The sequence below is a fragment of the Diceros bicornis genome, chromosome 12, assembly GCF_020826845.1.
Source record: "Diceros bicornis minor isolate mBicDic1 chromosome 12, mDicBic1.mat.cur, whole genome shotgun sequence".
Taxonomy (NCBI): Eukaryota; Metazoa; Chordata; class Mammalia; order Perissodactyla; family Rhinocerotidae; genus Diceros; species Diceros bicornis.
Genome location: NC_080751.1, coordinates 49,987,079 through 50,009,203, shown reverse-complemented (window position 1 = coordinate 50,009,203; position 22,125 = coordinate 49,987,079). Strand labels below are relative to the sequence as shown.

General features: G+C 38.2%; 1 protein-coding gene across 18 annotated transcripts in view; it reads left to right on the top strand.

Moving 5' to 3' along the window:
* Positions 1-22,125, top strand: part of LTBP1 (latent transforming growth factor beta binding protein 1) — a 381,680-nt gene that overhangs the window by 347,127 nt on the left and 12,428 nt on the right. For all 18 annotated transcript variants that reach the window (XM_058551457.1, XM_058551453.1, XM_058551456.1 and 15 more), the window contains 5 exons: positions 3,395-3,571; positions 4,279-4,365; positions 6,507-6,635; positions 7,317-7,457; positions 8,436-8,606. In XM_058551457.1, coding sequence (XP_058407440.1) covers positions 3,395-3,571; positions 4,279-4,365; positions 6,507-6,635; positions 7,317-7,457; positions 8,436-8,606 — 705 coding nt within the window. The remainder of the gene's footprint in view (positions 1-3,394; positions 3,572-4,278; positions 4,366-6,506; positions 6,636-7,316; positions 7,458-8,435; positions 8,607-22,125) is intronic.

The window sequence follows — 22,125 nt, the reverse complement described above, 5'->3', positions numbered from 1 at the left end:
GACGAACCAAGAGAGAAGGAGCTTCTAGAAGGGGCTCTTCACAAGTGGCACCTATAGCTCAAACCCGCCCCTTCCTGTACAGGGCAAGGGAACACGATCACGCCATACATGGCCTTATAGCTGAACTCTACACCGGCAGGGATTATCTGCTGCGCCTTCCCTATTTGTCTCAAAGAGAAAAAAGAAATAAAAAGAAAAAAGGCAAAGCAAAACAAAGTCTTGCTAGTTGAGATGCTCAGAAGCTGAGCCCCATAGAAGAGGTTTGGGGAAAGCACTAGGGATGGGACATTGGACCCACCTAAGTATTCTCTGCTGGAAAGTGAGGATGCTTTATAACCTGCACTGTCTATCACGTGGAGTTACTCTGTGGACCACATCAAAAGGCCTCTGTGAAAGTTCCTTCAAAAAAAGCACACGTCAAAGGTCCCAAAACTCACTTGCTATTGCCAGCCATACTCTAGGATTAAAATACACAGATTTCTGTTTATACACAGATGTTAAGCCAACCTCTAAATACAAATTGAAAAATCAAACCTGAAAATATTGGAGGAGAAGTAATATATTTCTTAGAAGTCCCTGGCATGAGATACACATTATGGCTAATCTTATTCATAAAATGTTTAAGAAAAATGAAATTCATTCTCTTTAATGCTTGGCACTTTCTATAACCATTGATTTGATCTTTTAAAATTATTTTGTGACAGAAACATTTCTCCCCTAGGCAGTGACCTAAACGTATACAGAGATTCTTTAAAGAAATCACATTACATGTATTTACTGGTCAGAGTGTTCCTCCAGTGGAAAAATGCTCTAGGAAGTTTTTAAAGGTTAGGAAGATAGGGAAATTATAGTTTTTCACAGAATAACCTTTGTGGACCAGCTCTTTAAAAAGAATTTGCATCTCTTTCCAAACACGGATTAGGGCCTGCCTAACCCTCAATTTCAGCTGTGTAAACACTGAACTTTGAAACTGCTTGGAAAGAAAATAAGAGCAAAACTTCTAACAACCAATATAAAACCTGCATAATACAATGATGTTATTGATTGTTTCCCTTATGCAATAACCTGTGAGTTTCCTTCCAAAGAAAAAGGAAAAAAGCAACGATGATTTTATCTCTTAGTTTCTGTGCTGTGAGTGTAACAAACATTGTAGAAAACAGACAGTGTTTTTATATATATGTGTATATATATATATATATGCGTATAAAGGTTTCACTGAGACAGAAGCCTTTGGTTTCTGATTACCTATGAATGTAGCAGTCTTCATTCATATCCTACTGCATAGTCTTCCATTTTGTAATAAATACCATGACATACCTACAACTTTGTACACAAGAAAAAAACAATTATTGAGCCTTCTTTTAGCACAAACTGTAAACTTGATTGGTAAAGGTCTAGTTGTATTGCTGACTTGATTTATATTTCTAAACGCTAGCTGCATTTTTACGCCAACTGAATAAAATAAATGAGCAGAATTGTTAATAGTCATAGGCTTTCAATTTATTCACAAGGGTTGGGAGAGTTTATAAGCTTTTCTACAGGGTTCATGGTTGATTTAATAATAATTTAAGATAAAATCATTTAGTTTTTCCAAATTATTCCATGTATAAGAGCTTAGAGCCCCTCCTGAAGAGACTGAACTGGTGGTGGTCCATTGCATCAGAGTGGGCAAAGCATCTTTCTGTCCTCTGCACACTGGAAAAGCTAGGTGAGATGAGGGATGTGGCAGGTTTTATCCAATTTCACACACAAGGAAATGATTTAAAACTGCTTTATAAACTGCGTAGGAATCAGCATTTCAGTTTTTTCCTGGACGCTTATTCTAGGTTTGAATTTGTCATCAGCTATTAACACTAACTTAGAGTCCAAGCTGGATTCTGTCAAAGACAGACTAGTACGAGAAATAGCCAGAATAATCTGAGACTTAGCCAGAATCAGGTGGGAGAGGGATCTTTTACGTTCTCATTGATTATTCTGTGTTCCGAGAGTGATGTATGCGTCCAAGCTATGTTTGCTGCTTTGCCTGCTTTTAATGCCACAAGAGGAAAACAACAGCAGTGCCCTTTCTGATAAAATTTTATGAACTTAACGTTTTAAGAACACCTTTGCTAGTTGATGTATTAATCAAGATTTCCACAGTCAATCTGAATCTGCCAAAATAAGTATATAGTAATAAACTATTGTGAAAATAACTCACTAAATTTCCCTAATATAATTATCTACCAACTTCAAAAAAAAAGTTAGGTGTTGACATTAAAGTCTTATCCTCCCTGGCAAATGTTTTCCCTTTGTCCCTATAGTTTCTCTAGGTCTTAAGAATCTAGAAACAGCAGAATTCTGATGAAAATATTCCATTAGAATTAATCTAAGTAATTGTGATGGCAGTAGTCAGCTATGCTTTAAGCATTTATGCAGTCAGCTTTATGCTATTTGACATAGCATAAAATAAAAACTATTAGTAAATTCTAACTGGATTATAGGCAGTAATCTGAGCTCTATAGCATATAGTAGGGAATAGATTAGACTACTTTCCAAGTCTAGTTACAAAATATTGATCATTTTTTTAAAAGCACAGACTTGTTCATGGACTTCAAATCTGATGGGATTAACTCATTTTTAGTATTATCTGAAAATAGGTGGAGTTTGTTCTCATCATTTGTCTTCTATCATCACCTTGTTTGTCTTTTATCACAGAGGGTTCAACTGAGTCTGTTAGAATATATATTCCTCTAGGGCGCACGTGGGTTGGGACTAGAGCCCAGCCTTGAAATTCTACCCTGAGGCTTAGCTGGCACTCATTATTTCATTCAGTCATCTCTTTGCAGCAATTTAAGTAGTTAGATTTTCAGTAATGAAAGGTTATTTTATAGACTCCAGGTGACTGCAGTGTTTTTCTGGTTATCTTCTGCTTTGTACTGCTGAGAAAAGATTGGGGGCATGGTTGATTCAAACAATCACCTAAGGGGTAAATATTACGTGTGCCCCACATCTCTGGTCAAGTGTTGGGGAAAATTTTCATCTATTTAAGTAGGTGTTATAGCTTGGTAAAGAATGGTCCTATGTCTGGCAAGAAAGCAGATATGGAAACTCACAGTCAAATTTACAAGAATAAAATAATTGGTTAACGTAAAAGGAAATGATTTTGACAGATTTACACTCTTCGAGTGTGTTAGAAATCCATCAAAATTCAGAATTTAAGTGCATTTTTATCTTGAAGTGGAAGAATCCAGCACTGAAAGTGGAAAGCAGCTTTCCGTAAATGAGATGCTATTGGCACCTCCAGTCATTCTGTTTCGCCGTTTGTCTGTTTCACCATTGTGTTTTCTACTCTTGTGATACAGACAGATCTGATGCGTCCTGTCAACACTCTTTTTACTTTCTCCACTCTGTGTAGACTTAGATGTAGATCAACCCAGAGAAGAAAAGAAAGAATGCTACTATAATCTAAACGACGCCAGTCTCTGTGATAATGTGCTGGCCCCCAATGTCACCAAACAAGAATGCTGCTGTACCTCTGGTGCTGGGTGGGGAGATAACTGCGAGATCTTCCCCTGCCCGGTCTTGGGAACTGGTAAGAATCAGCTAAGTGGTGTATTCAAACTTGCCTCTGGTCATGTGGTATCTATGGGCCTTGGCAGGTTCTCATTTTGAAGTGATAACATTCGCTGGTACCTGCTGTAGTCCAGTTGAGGTGAGATTACTTTATAATGAGTTTCATTCAGGGCTGGAAGGATCACCGTCATGGCACCTCAATATGAATTCTTAAATTTAACTTCTGTCCATCACAGAATATGTTATTACAGTCAGGTTCTGTATGATATTTTGGCAGAAAGATAATTCTGTTTTATTCCATTTTTAAGTTAAAGCCAATCTTTTTTGCTAAAAATGACACAGCATTATCCATAACTAGAGCTTGAATATTTAGGCTAAAACTTTGCTTGAAGGTGTCTTATTAAACCTTTAAAATGCTAGAGACCGTAGTAATGGAGAAATAAGTCATAACTTCAATTAAAACATGGGTAAATAAAATATGCATGAACTAGGAGGGTTTTTAAAAAATTATAAGTAAACTTATGAAGTCATTAGATTTATTTGCACCTAATCCATAATTTTGGAAATTGTACTGAGTTCATTTGCCTGAATTAGATGGCAAGATTTGCTTTAAAGTTACTGAGTCTGAGAAAGCAAAACTGAATTTAAAACACATTCATGGAAGATATATTTTATTCTTTTTACAACTTATTTCTTGTTTTCTTTTTTTGTCTCTCCTGAAATCAGCTGAATTCACTGAAATGTGCCCTAGAGGGAAAGGTTTTGTGCCTGCTGGAGAATCCTCTTATGACACTGATGGCGAGAACTATAAAGGTCAGAGTCAAGCAGAAATGAATTTGCAGCATGTGTACATATCAGGCATTCACGTAAAAGCATAGCTTGAGTTAGAGTTCTTTTGAGCCATGGGAACTGATTAAAAAGCCTTTACTTCTACCATTGGAAGAAGGCCCCTGTGGACTCTAGGCAGAGCCAGGTCTTGGCAGTTAGAACACTTAAAGCTGTGTGACCTTGGGATGTCACTTGACCTTCTGAGTTTCCATCTCTTTATCTCTGAGATAGGAATAATGTCTCAAAGGTTATCATGAGGATTAAATGAGATAACATGTAAAAGTACTTAACACAAAATTCTGTATTTGAGAAATGTATTCTTTTTTCCCAGAGGTATATTAGAAATCATATATTAGGACCATATAATGTTGACCATCGTCATGTTGGTCTTGATGGTCATCAACAAAGCTAAGACTCTTCTTTTCTTAGAACTCATCCTACTATTGCTAGCACCTTTTACTAATGGCCACAGAGCCATAATAAGGAATGGAAAAGAAGATATGTTTTATATATTTAATGCTATTAGTCTATAGTTCTAAAATAAATGTGCAGCCTTTTTATTTTGGTGAAATTTAAACCACGTGTATGAATATTTCCTTATTAACCACTAACTTTTGACATTTCCATGATAGAGATATTATGACCTTTTATATACAACATTTTTTTTCCTTTAAAGTTTAGTATTGAAAAATGCTAAGTGGCTGGAAAACAGACTAAAAACATTTTTATTGTCTATACCCTTTTGAAAGTTAGTATTTTAATGATATGATATAATTCAGTAGCTGGATAAGAAATTCCATATGTGTTTTTTAAATACATCTGTGATTTAGTCCAATTAAATAACAAGAACACTTTGGTTTGCATTATGTATTTAATGATTTTCAAGTTCACAAATATCATATTATACTGTGTTTTTGCAGGGATATAGTTAAATATCACTTCATATTATGGAATAAGGTCGTCCTCTTTTATAAAAAATAAATTCCTCTTTATCCTGTCTTAGCAGTGCTGTAAATGGTTACAAGAAGATTAGATGCAGATCCCAACAGCCATGTATTGTGGACTTGACTGTGCCATTTTCCAGCTGTGTATCTTTGAGTGATTCATCTATGGAGTCTCCAGTTTTTTACATGAGGACTAGATGACATTAGCTCTGAAATGCTAGACGTGATGCTAATAATAATAGCAGTACAAGCAATACATAACACTTTTTGAGAGTATACTGAGTCCTCTACATGGATTTTCTCCTTTAATCCTTTCAGTCCTATCAGGCAGATGTGCCCATTATCCCCAATTTCCTGTTGAGTAAACTGAGGTTTGGTGATGGTAAGCACCCTAAATTCTGCAGAGCAATGGGTCTGCCAACACCATTGTCAACTTCTGCTTTCAGTAGCTTATCATTATCACCAAAAAAAGAAGACTTTCTTTTTTTGAAGAAGAAGAAGATTGGCCCTGAGCTAACATCTGTTGCCAATCTTCCTCCTTTTTTCCTTTTTTCTCCCCAAAGCCCCAGTGGATAGTTGTATGTCATAGTTGTACATCCTTCTAGTTGCTGTATGTGGGACTCCGCCTCAGCATGGCTCGATGAGTGGTGTGTAGGGCCACGCCCAGGATCTGAACCAGCAAACCCCAGGCTGCCAAAGTGGAGCACGTGAACTTAATGGCTACGCCACTGGGCCAGCCCCAAAAGAAGGCTTTCATCAAGTTCCATCAAACTCTTCTTGACTGTTGTCTTCATCTCAACTAGTTAAATGGGTCAAAACATACATTTATAGAAAGGCACATTTCTTAAAAGCTGTATTCTTCAGAGAATATTGTTGGTGCCATTGTGGAATCCATAGACTATTTCATCAAATATGAGGTAGCATCCTGAAACCATATTTACAAATATACCTTCTCTAATAATGTTTTTGGCATTGTTCCTTAAATATCACGGACAAACCTGATTATGTTTCTACATCTGTGAGTTAGGCCTAACTGAAAGAATTTTATATTGCTGTGTCTTTAAGAGTCTTGGGAATATAAATATTATATCAACTTGATGCCCAATGTTGCTTAGACTCTTCTTTTTAACTGAAAGACCAAAGCTAACTCCTTTTTCTATTTCTCCTTTTTTCCCCCCATAGATGCAGATGAATGCCAACTCTTTGGACAAGAAATCTGCAAAAATGGCTTCTGTTTGAACACTCAGCCTGGTTATGAATGCTACTGTAAGCAAGGGACGTACTATGATCCCGTCAAATTGCAGTGCTTTGGTAAGTTTTAAGAGGATATAGTGTACTGTGAAAATATACAGATGGAAAAAAATAAGTAATGCTGTGTAGTAAAAATTTCTTTGAATCTAAATCACGTGTTGAAAAGATGTGTAAATGTTTTGTGGATCTTTTTCTGGAGCAATAAGATTTATGAAAATAAAAAGCCTCCATACTACTATTTGAATAGATTTGAAGCAAAGAGTTAATATTCAATGTGGAATTACAATTCAGGTCACTGGTTTAGCTGAAGTGTTCTTTTGGTCTGAGGAACCTCCTGTTCCATCACTCATACCATGCAAGTGAAAGACATTTTTAAATACTGACCCAGACCTTAATGCTTAAGCAGAAAACCATATACTCTAGGCAGAGAAACACAGCAAAAGGAAATAATTTTAAAACTATCATAAAGAGGCATTTTATCTTACATTTCTAAGCATATCTTGTTCCTAAATGTTTTCTTTTTTTATTTAATATCAGCAGCAGCAGGCCAACATTATTTTTCCAATCAATATAACTTAACATTTTTATAGTCAGAGCTGATCTCTTTTGGATGATGATATGTAGTTAATTAAAATGTGGCAGCCCCTGGAAGGTGAACTAAATTTAGCAGTGTGTAAAGTTCGGTAAGTGTGTGAGGTGCAACTGATTGCTGATTTTCTTCAATAATTTTTTTCTCTCAAGATATGGATGAATGTCAAGACCCCAACAGTTGTATTGATGGCCAGTGTGTTAATACAGAAGGGTCTTATAACTGCTTCTGTACTCATCCAATGGTCCTGGATGCTTCAGAAAAGAAATGTATACGACCAACTGAATCACATGGTATGTTTGGATGTGAGGTGCAAGTCTGTGTCCAAATAAATGTCATAAGGTTTTCCTTTTGATTGAAATGTGAGCTCTTGGAAAATAGAAAAATTGATTCCTTGGGTATTTTGAAATTAAAATGAGATGCTAAGAGAAATAATAAGATGCATATCATCCGCATGTAGGAGATTTAATACCCCAAAGAGACTCATTTAATGGACGACAGAGTATGGAATGGCTGAGCAGATGGCAGAGCTGTTCCATGCCTGAGAGTCCTTCACTGGCAGCTGAGGAAGTTGTAAGTTCAGGGAAAGATAATTAGGTTTGCTTGCCTGGACTGGAAGACACAGATGAGCCTGGGCATTCAACAAGACAGTGGAATTCAACAAGGTAGTGGAGACCCCTCAAGTCCATTGATAGGAATCCCTCTTCACCCCTGATGAGGTGATGTGCCACTGATAATTGGCATAATTGATTGATGCATCATTACATTCAGGAGACTACTTTGGATGAAGTCAATTGAAAGGTGGAAAGGTTAGAATTGAGGATGCTAGGATGAAGTGTCACTAGTCTGAGGCCTTGGCAGATGAATTGGGTGAGAAAGCATGAATCCAAAAAATGTTATGTGGAAAGAAATGGTAGGATTTGACAAAGGAGGAAATGTAAAAAAGCAAAAATTGGGAGAAGCAGAAGTTCATCAGGGTTATGAAATATAGAAGCAAGATAGTGGGGTGTTTTATGTAATGATGGGAAGCTGTAGAGGGAAGGATTTAATCAGAACATGATGGGCAGGTTGAATTTCAGCTGATGGAATGACACCCAATTGGAGATGACAGAGGTTTGATCCGTGGAAAGACCAGGCTGGCTTCAGACTTTTGCTTGGAAGTCGCTCTTAGAAATGGAGATGGAAACTTTGAGACTCGCTGGCTTCCACCGCAGTGTTGATGAAATAGGAGTAACAGTCCAATTGTCATGGAACCATGTCTTCGCTTTCAGAACAAATTGAAGAAACTGATGTCTACCAAGATCTGTGCTGGGAACATCTGAGTGATGAGTATGTGTGTAGCCGGCCCCTTGTTGGCAAGCAGACGACTTACACTGAGTGCTGCTGTTTGTATGGAGAGGCCTGGGGTATGCAGTGTGCTCTCTGCCCTATGAAAGATTCAGGTGAGCCCTTATCCAATTCCTTCTGCTGGAGGCCTTTGGGAATAAGTTCATCTCACCTCCCTTGGAGCCTGGCAATTCTCTTTCACTTATATATCTTCACCGTCACTCCTGATACCTTACTTTGATCAGATGGGGGGTGTGTGTGTGTGTAGGGAGGGGAAGAGCTGGGTTGCATTAACATCTGGTTCCTGGTTTACTTCCAATCCAGACCCTGTCATTAATTTTTGAAACCTTCATACCATTTCCCCAAAGAATGATAAATGACCCAAAGAAGCATAATGCAATTTAGCAATTGGTGACATAGATCTTAAGAATTTATATTTCCTAATACTACTGTTTTTCCTACAATCCATCTCATTTCTAACAATTTCTACTTAGAGCAAAAAGTGTTGGAGACTATAGATAATCTTCATAGCTCCAAGTCCAAGTTTTTACGTCAACCTCTTTGTGAGAGGGATCAACAAGGGGTCAGAACAATAAAGGAAGAGAGTAGAAAGTAAGAAAGTGAAAATGTAATTTTCATTTGTTCAAAATTTTCATTTGTTCAAAATTTATTGGAACAAATCTCTTTTCTTTTCAAGTTTTACATCTGGGCTTAAACCTTTGGTCAACTGGCAAAAAATGCAACAGGCTAAGCTCTCAGTTTTGTCCCCTCCCTTCCTGTTGGAGGGGGACTGCAGGTGCTGACTCCGGCTCCCGGGCTGGGCTGTTGGTGACTGTTGGGATGCACACTGACTGGTTATTTCTCTTTTTACCACTGCAGCTACTTACTGCTCATTAAAAGAAAGCACTTGAGGGGCCGGCCCAGTGGCACAAGCAGTTAAGTGCACGCGCTCCGCTGTGGCGGCCCGGGGTTCGCAGGTTCGGATCCCGGGCACGCACCAACGCACCGCTTGTCAAGCCATGCTGTGGCGGCGTCCCGTATAAAGTAGAGGAAAATGGGCATGGATGTTAGCCCAGGGCCACTCTTCCTCAAGAAAAAAGGGGAGGATTGGCATCAGATGTTAGCTCAGGGCTGATCCTCCTCACAAAAAAAAAAAAAAAGCACTCGAAAGTATTTGGTATATCATTTTGTCTTTGACTATAAAATAGATTTACTAAAGCTAGAAAAATACTATGTGGTTATCAAGTGAAGGAGTTTATAACGAACAAATTCTCAGAATGGTCAAGAGGGGAAGAGTTGCTTGAAAAGGGGAAATGCATTAATTTTTCGTGAATTTAATTAGAATGCAACTTTCAATCTATTTAATAAATTAGCTTTTCAGCTTGGAAATAACTTACAACCCATGTAGCATAAAAAAGAAAATAATTTGAAATGCTGTAAAAGGAAAAAGAATAGCAAAGAATAAAGAGCAAATACGTAAAGAAATAGATGGCAATGATAGTAGCCCAACAGTGGAAAGCGGGTGGGTTCTGGGGCCAGACAGGCTGGGTCTGGATCCAGAACTGCCCACAACAGCTGCGGGACTCAGCAAAATAACCTCACCCAGTGCAGCTCATTTGTAAAACAGAGGCATCTACATTTATCTTGTTGGGTTGTTGTGAGGACTGAGCGGATGTAGAGCAGGAACACAGGAAGTGGTATAATTGTTGGCATTACTGTTGCCTCTGCCCCTGGATGCAGATGCCACAAGGGGAGGAGAGTGAAAACCATGGGACTTGAGTCATCTTCTCACAATGCTCTAATACCTCAGATCATTTTTACTTAGGCAGTGTATTTTATTTAATTTTTTTCAAAAGTAATATATACTACTTCTAAAGAATCAAAGATGTTACGTCCCCCTCCACCTACCCCGTTGCAGTTGAACTCCGCTCCTTAGAGATGTTCACTCTTAACAGCTGTTTTTTAATCATCCAAACCTCTTTCATACTCATTAATTTATTGTTATATATTTATATTTATATTAGTTATTGTATTTATATTTAAGAGAATATTTAAAACGGAAGTCCATATCATTGATCTAAGGCACAGTTTGTGTTTTGTTTTACTCTCCAGCATTTCTGAAATTGGGGATATCTTGTAATTGATGGCGTCTAACAATGGCCACAGCCATTTTTCCACATTTTAATGTCTGTTATACCAGGATGCATTTTACAATCTATGGTATCTTAGACTTGATGAAAGATGGTAGCTTTTTAAATGGCTATACAGACTCTGTTTTATGGATGTACCATGTTGTAGTCAGTCACCGCCAGCACTGGACAATTGGATTGTCCATCCTCCTACCCCCACCTGCCCCACCCTGACTCAATCTTGTAAACAATGCTGCAATAAACCTTCCTGTATGTTTCTTATATATACCTGTGGAAGTACCTCAGTAAAAAAAATTCCTACAAATGAAAATACTAGGTCGGGATGTACGTGCACTTTAAATTTACTATATTACTCTCCAAAACATTGCGCAAATTTACGCTCACATTGCCAGTGTTTGAAATGTCGCCCTCATACCCTTTTCTCACACCCCCTTCCACCACTGGCTGTTCTCAGTCTTCAAAGTTGTTCTTATCAGATGGGCGAGAAGGGTCTCTTGTATGTATCTCCCTTTTTTCTAGGGAATTTGGGCATCTTTTCCATGTTTATAGGTGATTCGTATTTCTTTGTCAATGAATTGTTTACCTTATCCTTTGCCCATTTCCTTTTTGGACTTGGCGTCTTTATCTTATTGATTTGTAGGAGCTTCGTACGCATTTTTTCTTTTTATAACCCTGACGTTTGGGTCGTGGTATGCTTGTTGTTATGGACACTCCTTTATGAAAGCTTCCGCATGTGTTTGCATTTTATTTTGTCCCTGTTGTGATCCTGTGATATTAAGTATTTACTGCATGTAAATCTGACAACCCAGTGCCTTTGAAAATCAAATTTAATTGACTAGGTTTTTAAAAGAATATTCAAGTATTTTGCTGTTAGAAATGAATTTTAGAATATTGCATCAATTATTTTTAACTGAGATTTTACAAAACAAATTTTTAAATGTAAATTTGAACAAATACATGTGACCAAATATACACTATGTAATATTTTTAGGAGAGTATGAGGTATCAGGAAAAAAATGGTACCGCATGCCAAATTTTAAAAAGTTTACCATCATTGCTACACTCTTTCTAGTTTATATACGCATAGTACTTATGATAAATTCTCCAAAAAGAATCTCTAGTATATAGTCACCCAATCCTCAAAATCAGGGTTTTTTGGTCTTTTGTTTTTTAAGCAATGGTAGTCTTTTGTCAACTGAATTATTTTAACCTCCAGTATATAAATTCATTGACATCAAAGATGCTAGGAGGACTGGCTGGGAGAACAACTACTTAGGCTCTCAAGATATCTGTGAAGGACCCCAGGGTTCCAAGGAACACATATTGAAAACCGCTATTCTAAGTATTTCAGTTGGAGTATAGGAATTAGTTAGGCAGCCCAGGAAGAGTATTTCTTTTATACTCTTAAAATTATGGGCCTAGGACTAGTCTGAGGGATTGTCTATTCTCAATCCAGAGAGAAGTCTACAGCAAAGTTAAGCAATTTTTCTAGAGGTCCCATGGGTAGCTGGCATTCCTTTGATTAGCACCTGATGTTCTTGTCATGTCTACACTGAACCATCTCCCATTGAGCACCTTTCTGCTGGACTGAGTGACTGAGAGGAGCATAGGAGTGAGCACATGGGCTCTGGAACCCGGTTGCCTGGGTTTGAATCCTGGTTTGGCAACTTTTTGTCTACACAACCTTGTTACTTTGTCTCTCTGTGCCTCAATTCCTCCCGTGAAAATAATATCACCAGCCTCACAGCGTTGTTGCAAGAATGAAATAAGTTCATATTGACCACTTAAAACAGTGCTTGACACATGATAAGCACACCAGCAGCTATTGCTGCTCCTGCTAGGTGACTCAGATCAAATGCATTTTCAAATGTAACTGAAATCCAAGAAGCTTATAAAATATACAGTTACTCAGTATCATCTGAATATGAATTAAGGAAAGACAAATGTAGAAATGATTGTTCTCGCATAAAACTTTCTCTTCTAGACCACTGCTCCATGAACGTTAATGGGCGTGTCAATTACCTGGAGATCTTAGAAAACGGATTCTGGTTCCTAGGTGGAGGGAGGTGGGTAGGATTCTGCATTCTTAACAAGTTTTAAGGTGATGCAGCAGCTGCTGGTGCTCCGACCACACTAGAAGGTTCTAAAGATATCTAACAGCATCCAAATTGATTTTGTTAAAACCAACTTCATTGCTGCTATTTTTCAAAGAGGAAGCAAAGAATGTGTGAATTTTAAAACTAGTTTGCTGATAATTTCTGCCATTGAACCTTTTAGATATGCTGTTCATGGCTATCTTGATAGTTGAGAAGGACCACGTTGTCTGTTTGTTAATATACGCACTGGGTTGCTCGCAGCCTGTCAGGCACAGAACCTTCCAGTTTCCCTGGGAGTGCAGCACTGCTTGGGGAAACAATTAGTTACTGATGGAAACAGTGCTGGAGGAATTTGAGGAGTAAATCGCAGCACTTGTCATCGGCTTTGAGCATTAAAGTGCAGCGTAAAGTAAAGCTTTGGCTCCAGAGCAGACTTTCACACTTCTGGTCCGATAGGTCATGGGCACTAATTCTTGCTAAGGCAGCAGCTACATCTGAGAATGCTGGTAGGTAGAGGAGGTAGGAGCGGCTCTCTGGATCGTGTTCTCTGAAGTTAGGTGGCATCTCCTGAAGTGGTACCACGTGCAGGGGAAGTGAGCGGAGGGGGATGGATTGTGTCAGGGTAACTTTACATGAGGTGAAGCGCATAGTTGTGTAATTCGGCACATTTCCCGGGCTGCTTAGGATCCCCTTTGAATTCTCAGCTAAAGTCTTGGAGGCCAGACACCAGGCATTAGGAGAAGGCTGCGGATCATTGAGGGCGGCACTGCAGATGCGACAGTGGACAGTTTGTTTGAAGTGGTCGTGCACTCACAGCCTCCCCCTCCTGGACCTCTGGAGGCCTCCGTTCCCTTATTCCTGATCCTGCCTCCTCTTCCTCTCTTTCCCCTTGCAATACCCTCTAATCCTGCCCGCTCTTAAAATGTTGGGTTTTTTTGGGGGGGGTGGGCTGGTGTTGAAATGCCTTGGGAAGATCCTCAGATTGGAACTCTTTATCATGATACCATGCCAGCCTCGGAGACAAAAAGCTGTTTGGAAAACCAGGTCCGGAAAAACAAACCACATATCCGTATCATAAACAGGAGAGGGTGGTCATTGTTTGAGCTTTCTGGGAATTTTCAGTGCTGTGCTAGAAGGAGGTCGTAAGGATATCAGAACTTTGAAATCTTTGGTGGATCTGGAGTTTATTGGAAAACCAGTTTTCTCTGGTTTTTCTGGGTCTCCACTATAGTTAAAAATGATAGCTAAGACGTATTTAGCACAATGCTTTCCGTCTATAAAGATATTTAATTCTCCAAGCCATCCTGTGAGGTAGGTGTATAGTTACCTCCTTCATCTGGAGGAGCTGAAGCCCAGAAGATTAAGTTACCTGCCATGGGTGTAGACCAGTAAGTGACAGGTTCACATCCAGGCAGCCTGGCTCAGCATCCATGCTCTTCCCATTTCAGCGTTACTCCAGTCTCTGTCTCTCCAAGGTCTCAAAGCACGTCTTAGATAAATAGTATCCCTTAGAATATAAAAGTAACAAAGTGAAACATTAAAGCTGAGATTTTTAAATTTTCTCAAGCATTGTGTGCTTAGAGGAGAGAAAAACTACATCTTTAGAGCTAGGCAGTCAGCTTAGCACAGTTAGAGGTGGTGTCTAAACCTAGGGATTACAAAATATAGAGGGTGCCACTATCTCATGAGAATAAAAACCTTTTGACCTACAAATGAAAGAAAATGAAACACATTTGAACACTGGAATCTAAAGTACCCAGGGATCCCAGTGTCTGTGGTTATCTTGTTAAAATAATGACTTCCGTTAAGTAAATTATTAAAATAATTAGACTTATTTTAAGTAAATTGGGACAAAAAGACTTGATAAAGTCTTGATCTAAAACTTGAAAGTTAAGAAATTTTCTTGATAGGACACTTAGTGTGTTGGGAGAGTGCCACCTATTGGTGGTAGAATGTACTGCATCACAGGTGTTTTAACCTCTCAAGTACTCTTGATGCAAGTCAGGCATAGAAAGGTGAGAGGGTTAAAAAAAAAAAACTCTAAGGAAACAGAAGTGCTACAAAAGATATTGGCAAATGTTAAACATAGATTTGTAAAACACTAGTATTGATCAAAATTCAGAGGCATTTGTCCTCAGTATTTCTGAGAGAGCAGCTTGAAGAGACAGATATATAGATACATTTGATTCAAGAATTGTAGTTCTAGGAATATAGATTATCCTTGTACTTGAGTGCTGGGAAGAAAAATATAATCATGACAACATCAGAGAGTTTGAAATCAATCCTGTCAGTAGGGAATTGGTTGATAATTTTTGTCACATCCATACAGTGGAAAATACTTTAGACATTTTTTTAAATGAGGCATTATCTATAAATCATAATATAGAATTATGTGTGGTTATTTTTAAACAAGGCAAAGAACAACATGTTTAGTAAACTATTATATGCAAAGTGCAGTTAGGAGTAAGAACCATGTCTGAAATGCAATCTAAATTTATAGTTGACCTGTTTTCAGTTTTAGTTAAATTATTTCCATATTCCTTCATTTCGTTATTTACTGAACACCTACCATGTACTAAGCAACAAATTTTGGAACAGATGTACAGTCTGTATTTACAGGAAATGTAAAATTTTATTCTGTAAACTAACATAATATGCAATTATGTTGTATTGTTAAATAAGAATAGTTTATTCCTAAATATTCTTATTTAAATGTGCAAATGGTACCCTTATTTAATAAAATTCACCATTTGCTATAACACAGAACTTTTGAATACTTCCTAATAGCTAATTTACCCCCAATTTTTTCATATGGTTTTGCAAATGTGAACGAATTTGGAATCTGTCTGAACAATTGAGCTAGTGATTTCTTCCATATCCGTGCATGGCTCTTACATGTTCTCAAAGATCTCAGTGTGGGAAGTTTCATAATACCCTTGGAGGTGTGAAGGAAGACAGGGATTTGACTCATGGACTAAACTTGAAAAAATATTGTAACTGGGCAATGGTTGCAAAAGGCCTTTCAGCAGTCATAGTTTAAAGGCTTTTCCAAGAAATATCTTTCCAAAGAATGTTAATAATAACTTTGGAACATCCTCCATGTGAGGCGCAGTGCGTGGTCACCGCCTTCGGTTTAGGCGGTCCAGCGATCTCGTTCTGCTTTTGGCACTGCTTCTGTCGGTTGCACTGGACAAGTTACTTCAGTTTCCTTTGTACAAAGTTGAGCACTCTTGTGAGGTTATGGTAATTAATACTCTCTGAGTATGAAAGCATTTATCGTGTTGATCGTAGATCCTGAATATTATGACTAAAGAAAGTGTAGCTGTTAATAAGCTGTAGTGGAGAATTAAAGTCAAACTGGAAAGATACGGAAGGCCTCCTAAACTGAGTGGGCACCATGTCTGCACACAGAACGTGTATGCTGTATACACACAGTGTCCTCTCAGTGGTGACTGGTCCAGTTCTTTGGGACAGAATTCTTAGCATCCATGGAACTAGATTGAATTGGATACCATATGGAGTGGCAAGTAAGAGTTTATATTGTTTCTTCTTGAAAAGATTCTTTTATTTATTTAGAAAGCTTCCCCTTACTCCCCTGGAAAGGGGTGAAAATACTCTTCTTATTATAAAAGGATTATTGCAAAAAAAAATTTAGTAATGAGTTATGCACATACAGCTTTGTGATGCAATGTGATCATCACGTTAGTTTTCTCATTTGTAAAGTGGGAGTAGCACCCACACCTGCCTCCGAGGGTCATTTGAGAGTTAGATGTGATAATAGACGTGAGATGCTTAACATGTAGTAAATGCTTCATAGGTGTTAGCGATGATTGTAAATCAAATCCTGTTCCTGGAAATGAGTTGAGCTAATGATTATTCCCCACTGCTACCTTATTATACAGTGCTAGAAGTCTCTTTGAAAGGAGGCAAGAATCAGAGACATTGAGGGAAGGGAGAGTGTTTGGGGACTAACACAGAGCCAGATACCTCTGCAGACCTAGAGAGAAGCTGCTTCTGTGCCCCGCCAGGCTCCTAAGCTACCAGTGTAAGTCATAATGTCTGAGAGAGGCTTTATGCCTGGAAAGTGCCATTTAATGCTGGGTTTTAAATGAACATTCAGTGTATTCAACTTATAATGTTAAAACCTAGATTTTCCTAAGAATTTAAGTTCAACTTACACATTTTTCTCATTCTATTTATAAGGCCAATATTTTTATATAGAATAAGATCAATTTTTATTTTGTGATTAAGGTTTATATATCTCAAGGAACAGATTAAACTTTCCTTGAGAGTTATTTCAGTATCAAAACTCTGTTCGTTAAACCTCTAACACTTTGGTCTCCATTTGTAAATTTCATGTATTTGATTTTCTCTCAAGCACTTTATATACCTCAGAGGGCAGCCCACAATCCTAATAAGGATTTTCTTCTCAAGTATTAAAGTAGCTCTTATAAATCTAATAAATCAAACTTAAAATGTAACAAATTGAATTCCCTAATAAATTTAAACGCTGATTACCAACCTAATCAAGTTCTCTTAATTCTTATTCAACATAAAATCCTAAATCTAAAGTCAGTTCTATTTCAAATTTAAATCACGAGGCCTGTTAGATTCTCTTAAACATTATAGACATGTGAAATAACAAAAACCTCACTCTAAAACTTTGCTAGACAAGTATTAATATTCTAAACTTAATGTATGTCATTATCTCTGTAGCAGAATTACCATCTTAGGTCAACTGATGCTACTGGGTGGAAAAATTTATGACTGTGATTGTCAGTTATCAATTAGAGAATTAAGACCAGGATATGGGACATGTTACTCACAGTGTGGATCTAAGCAGCCAAGCATGACATGCAGAGCACTTGCTGTTATTTCCATGTTAACAGGGGACCCTAAGTATTTCTCATGCATAATATTTTTTAATCAATATCTTCCATTGCAGTGACTCTCAAGGAAATAATAGGACAGATAAAATTAATAAGTAAAAGCTTTTCTCCAACTACACATGACTCTCCTCAAGAATCAGATACTCCCTCCTAAAGGGATGTGCTCGCCCCATTGAGATTTCCTACCACACCAATGGCTCAGATCGATGGCAAACCTCCCCTCTCCCTGTAACAAATGCTGGTGTATTAGAGTTCTCCAGAAAAACAGAGCAAAGAGAGATTGATTCATTCCCATTCATTCATATAAAGAATTGGTTCGCCTGATTATGGAAGCTGGTAATTTCAAAATCCACAGGATGAGCTAATGGTGTAGGAGGCCCAAGTAGAGCCGAGGTTCCAGTTCAAAGGCCGTCAGGCAGGAAGAGCCATTGTTGCAGATGAAGTCCAAAGGCAGTCAGCAGAGGGCTGCAGAATTCTTTTACTCAGAAGGTCAGTCTTTCTGTTCTGTTCAGGCCTTCGACTGATTGAATGAGGCCCACCCATATTATAGAGGGTAGTTTACTTTACTCAAGTCCACCAATTTAAATGTTAGTCTCATCCAAAAACACCCTCACAGAAACACCCAAAATAATGTTTGGCCAACTACATCTGTGCACCCCATGGCCCAGTTGACACATGAAATTAGCCATCACAACTGGGACTGATAAAAACGTTGAGAACCAGTTAAAGAAAATATTTGCGTTTTGTGGACCTTCTCCAGCCCCCACTACCATCCTATACACACTTAAGGCAGGGCCTTAATTTTCAGTTTGGAGCTAAATTTTCCTTCTCCATCCCCAGGTATCTGCTGGAGAAGGGCAGGGAGGATACTTAATGCTTGACCAGGGCCCCCTGCTGGACGGGGCTGTAATTGCAGGTCGGGGCCTCTTCTACCAAACCTGGAAAGAGATACTGGACTTGAGAAAGGGGATAAGTAAACAGGAACGAATGACAGAGAAGCCAGGTGCCAAAAGGAGGGACCATGCATCAGAGAAAGAATAGTAGAAATAAAGCTGCAATGTGAGTTTTTTAAACAACCTTGTCTGGGTAGATGCCTTAGAGGAAGAAAAAGCAGGGGGCAAGTCAGTCACATTCAGGTTATGGTCATATTGTCATCATTGATTGAAAACATATTAAAGGAAAAAGAAACATAGTTTGCCTCAGAGTAAGGAAAGTTTAAAAAAAAAACAGCAAAAACCCTGATAGCAGGGAGAACTTACTCTATTTCCTGCTACTCCAAGGAGTGTCCTTGAACAAACTGCAGTTCCCAAACCCGATTCTCTGGAGTGGAGGTGAGTCACCAGCGTTCAGAACGCCAGCAGGGAGGACCGAGGGCCTTGTGGGACTGCAGACTCTGTTTTGAGACCTGGTGAAGCTGTTGTCTCAGGGGCCTCAACAATTAGAGAACAGTTAAAGGTGAGAGGGGTCTGATGAAAAGATGACCAGTTGGTGACATGAGCACTTGGGAAGTTTGAGTTTGTGTACGCTTGGACTTTGGGGTGTCAGTTTTATTCAGTGCTTATTTTCCTACGATCTCTACTGCACTGAAGTGCTAAGAAAGTATTTGGCCACGCTCTGTGATATAAAATATTCTGAATAGAGGCTGAATTGCATTATCGTTATGATTGTACCAATGTCCTATTGGAATCTTTCTAGTTTAGAGCCAAAGTAGAAAAATGAAAACCTGCGTATAAAATGAACAATCTGATCACAAAAGCAACACTTATTATTTTTAATTAACAAGCGATCTAATTTATCTCAAAAATAAACTGTTTAGCAGTTTAAACTTTCTCCTTTGAAATCAGATTACGAATAGGCATTCAGTTTTCTAGACACGCCTTTTCAAAGTTACCTTTTACGAGGTGATTTGCTCTTTAATGGAAATTTTACTTTTGCGTATTTTAAATAAATTTTGCAGATATTGTGATTTTTTTTTTTCTCTTTGGTGATAGGAATAGTTGAAGTGTACTCAAAGAAGAATGAACTGTGATGAGTGGGACTGTGAGAAAATCACTGTACATGATAGTTTGAAGCCCCATTCTACGTTTGTGATTTTGAATTCAGATAACGTCTTTATTTTGACCTTTTCTTAGTCAACCTCATAAGACAACCCTGGCTGGAACAAAGCCGCTGGCTGCCCATGCCTTGTAAGTGCAGACCTCATGGCCAGAGCAGGCGAGCCTGGCAGAGGAGGGGTGAGGAAAGGTTGATCTATTCCCCCTTCATGCAGCAGACAGACCATACCCTCTTACGACTGGGAGAAGAGCATCTAGAAAGTGCTTAGAAAGCTCCCAGGTTCTTGTCTTTGTGTTGACACAAATCTGCAAGGAGCAAAAGCTAGGGAGGTCATTGTTTTGCTCAGCATCCGTAGCCAACATCTTAAAGAAGCAAATCACAAAAGATTAGCTCGCAACAACGCCTTCTTTATGCTTCCCTCTGAGCTTCAGGTCTCAGTGGCAGGCAGAGCTGTTGTGAACAGTTGTGCTGGTTGTGCACTGCTCAACCTTGGAAGATACCATTCACGTGGTAATCTTTGAGCATCTACAAAGAAGAGCCAAAGAAATCACTTGCCAGAAGGAAGAGCTACTAGGGCTGTATCTGACTCTGAATAGATCCAGAGGGGAAGGTAAGAAGAGAGTCATTTCAGATTAAGATAAATAGCAATATATGAGAAAAATCACAAAACAGAGTTAGGGGTCTTAAAATAGTTCAGTTTTGCTTTGCAATGTTGTCTTATTTCCTATAATTGAATGGAATATGTCTTGATGAATCATCGTATTGACAATGTTTAGTGTTACTTTAATATTACATTAATTATCTAGAACTTGCTCTTCAAATAATAATAGATTCAACAGTATTTTTGTCTCATAACCTTGAGATCTATGTTTCTGAATATTAACCAAGAGAGTTTTGAACCAATGTTAATACAGCTTTCTCTGCCTCAAAACTCAAGAAAATAAGCAAGATTAAAATAATATTCTTTAAAACACAATCATCTTTACCCTTATATTTTAAGAATGTACTGTTTTTAGTAAAAGAAAACATTATCTTGAGACTTTATCCTGATTGACCTTTGGAATATCATTAAATTCCTCTGGACCTCAGTTTCCTCCACAGAAAAATGAGTGAAGGTTAGACTGTCCATGCTTACAATGTGTTCAATTCCATGCTTGCCCATCATTCTGAAAACATCAAGCACTACCTGAAGGGAATAGCGCCATCTAGTGGTGATTACCTCATATTACAGCCACGAGTTGCAATGACCAATTGTCTTCCCAATATTTTGCGGCCTAATAGTAAAAATTTTCTATTTAGAATCATAGAATGTGTAAACTAGAAAGGACCTTAGAGGCTAGTCTAGTTTCCTCATTTAACCAATTAAGAATGAAGGTTAGATGAACTCCAGACTTAATATGTAAAAAAAAAAATTTTTTTGTCTATATTTTTTTGGTGTTTCCCTTGACTTTTTTTTAAATTCACATAATGTAAAATGAAGCATTTTCAAGTGAGCAGTTTCGTGGCATTTGGTACATCCCCTATGTTATGCAACCTCTCCTTTATTCTTAAGCACACACTTAGCTCCTATTTTAAAATAATTCTTACTTGGTTAATGCAAAAAATAAAATAGGAGAGAAAATAAAATGTACTCCTTATATATAATACTTGTTTATTTTTCCTAAGTGCTGACTTCTCAGATTGTCACTTCAGGATGGTACTTCAAGACCAGGAAGGGAGGAAATGAAATGGTTTAGCTGTCGTTGCAGTTAGAAAAATATGAAGTAAATTGGTTTAGAAAATTAATATGTTGAACTTTCCTCCTATTTGCCTCTCTGTTGTATTGTTCAGTCTTGTCTCTTATCAAATATTAGAGGGTACCTCCTTGATTTCCTCTGAGATTGCCTGAATGTAAGACTTCATGTTGTGTTTCCAAAGCCCAGGATGTTTAGAAATTGGGAAAACCTTTCATGTAATCAGTCCTTAATAAGAAATTCAGAAGTTATTAATCATTATTTTAAGGTTTTCGTGTGTGGCATAATTTAATACTGTTACAAGTGTATAAATTTTGAGTCCAAGTTTTAGAAAGCAAAGGGGTCCCCCATTTTTGGCGTTCAGACCCAACAAATCTCTCTCTTCCGTCAGAGTCTGGCTAAATAAACAGCAGTCTGGTGGGAAAGGCTGAGTGTGACTGAACTTGGAAGGGCAGCGTTAGGTGAAGGCAGGGGTGGGGAACCTGACTGGTCTGTGGCCCTCGAGTTTCCTTAGAGCATTAACGTTTGCAGGAGGCCCGCAGAATGTAGACCCCGCCAAGACTTTGGCCTTCATTACTTCCCTGTCCTCAACAAGTACAATTTAATTGAACGTTAAGCAATTTGATCTCTTTCACCTAATAAATCGAGCAAATTCAATAAACATAAATCCTGCTAATGACAGAGCTGACCCTGGTGGGGCTGAGCGCCTCAG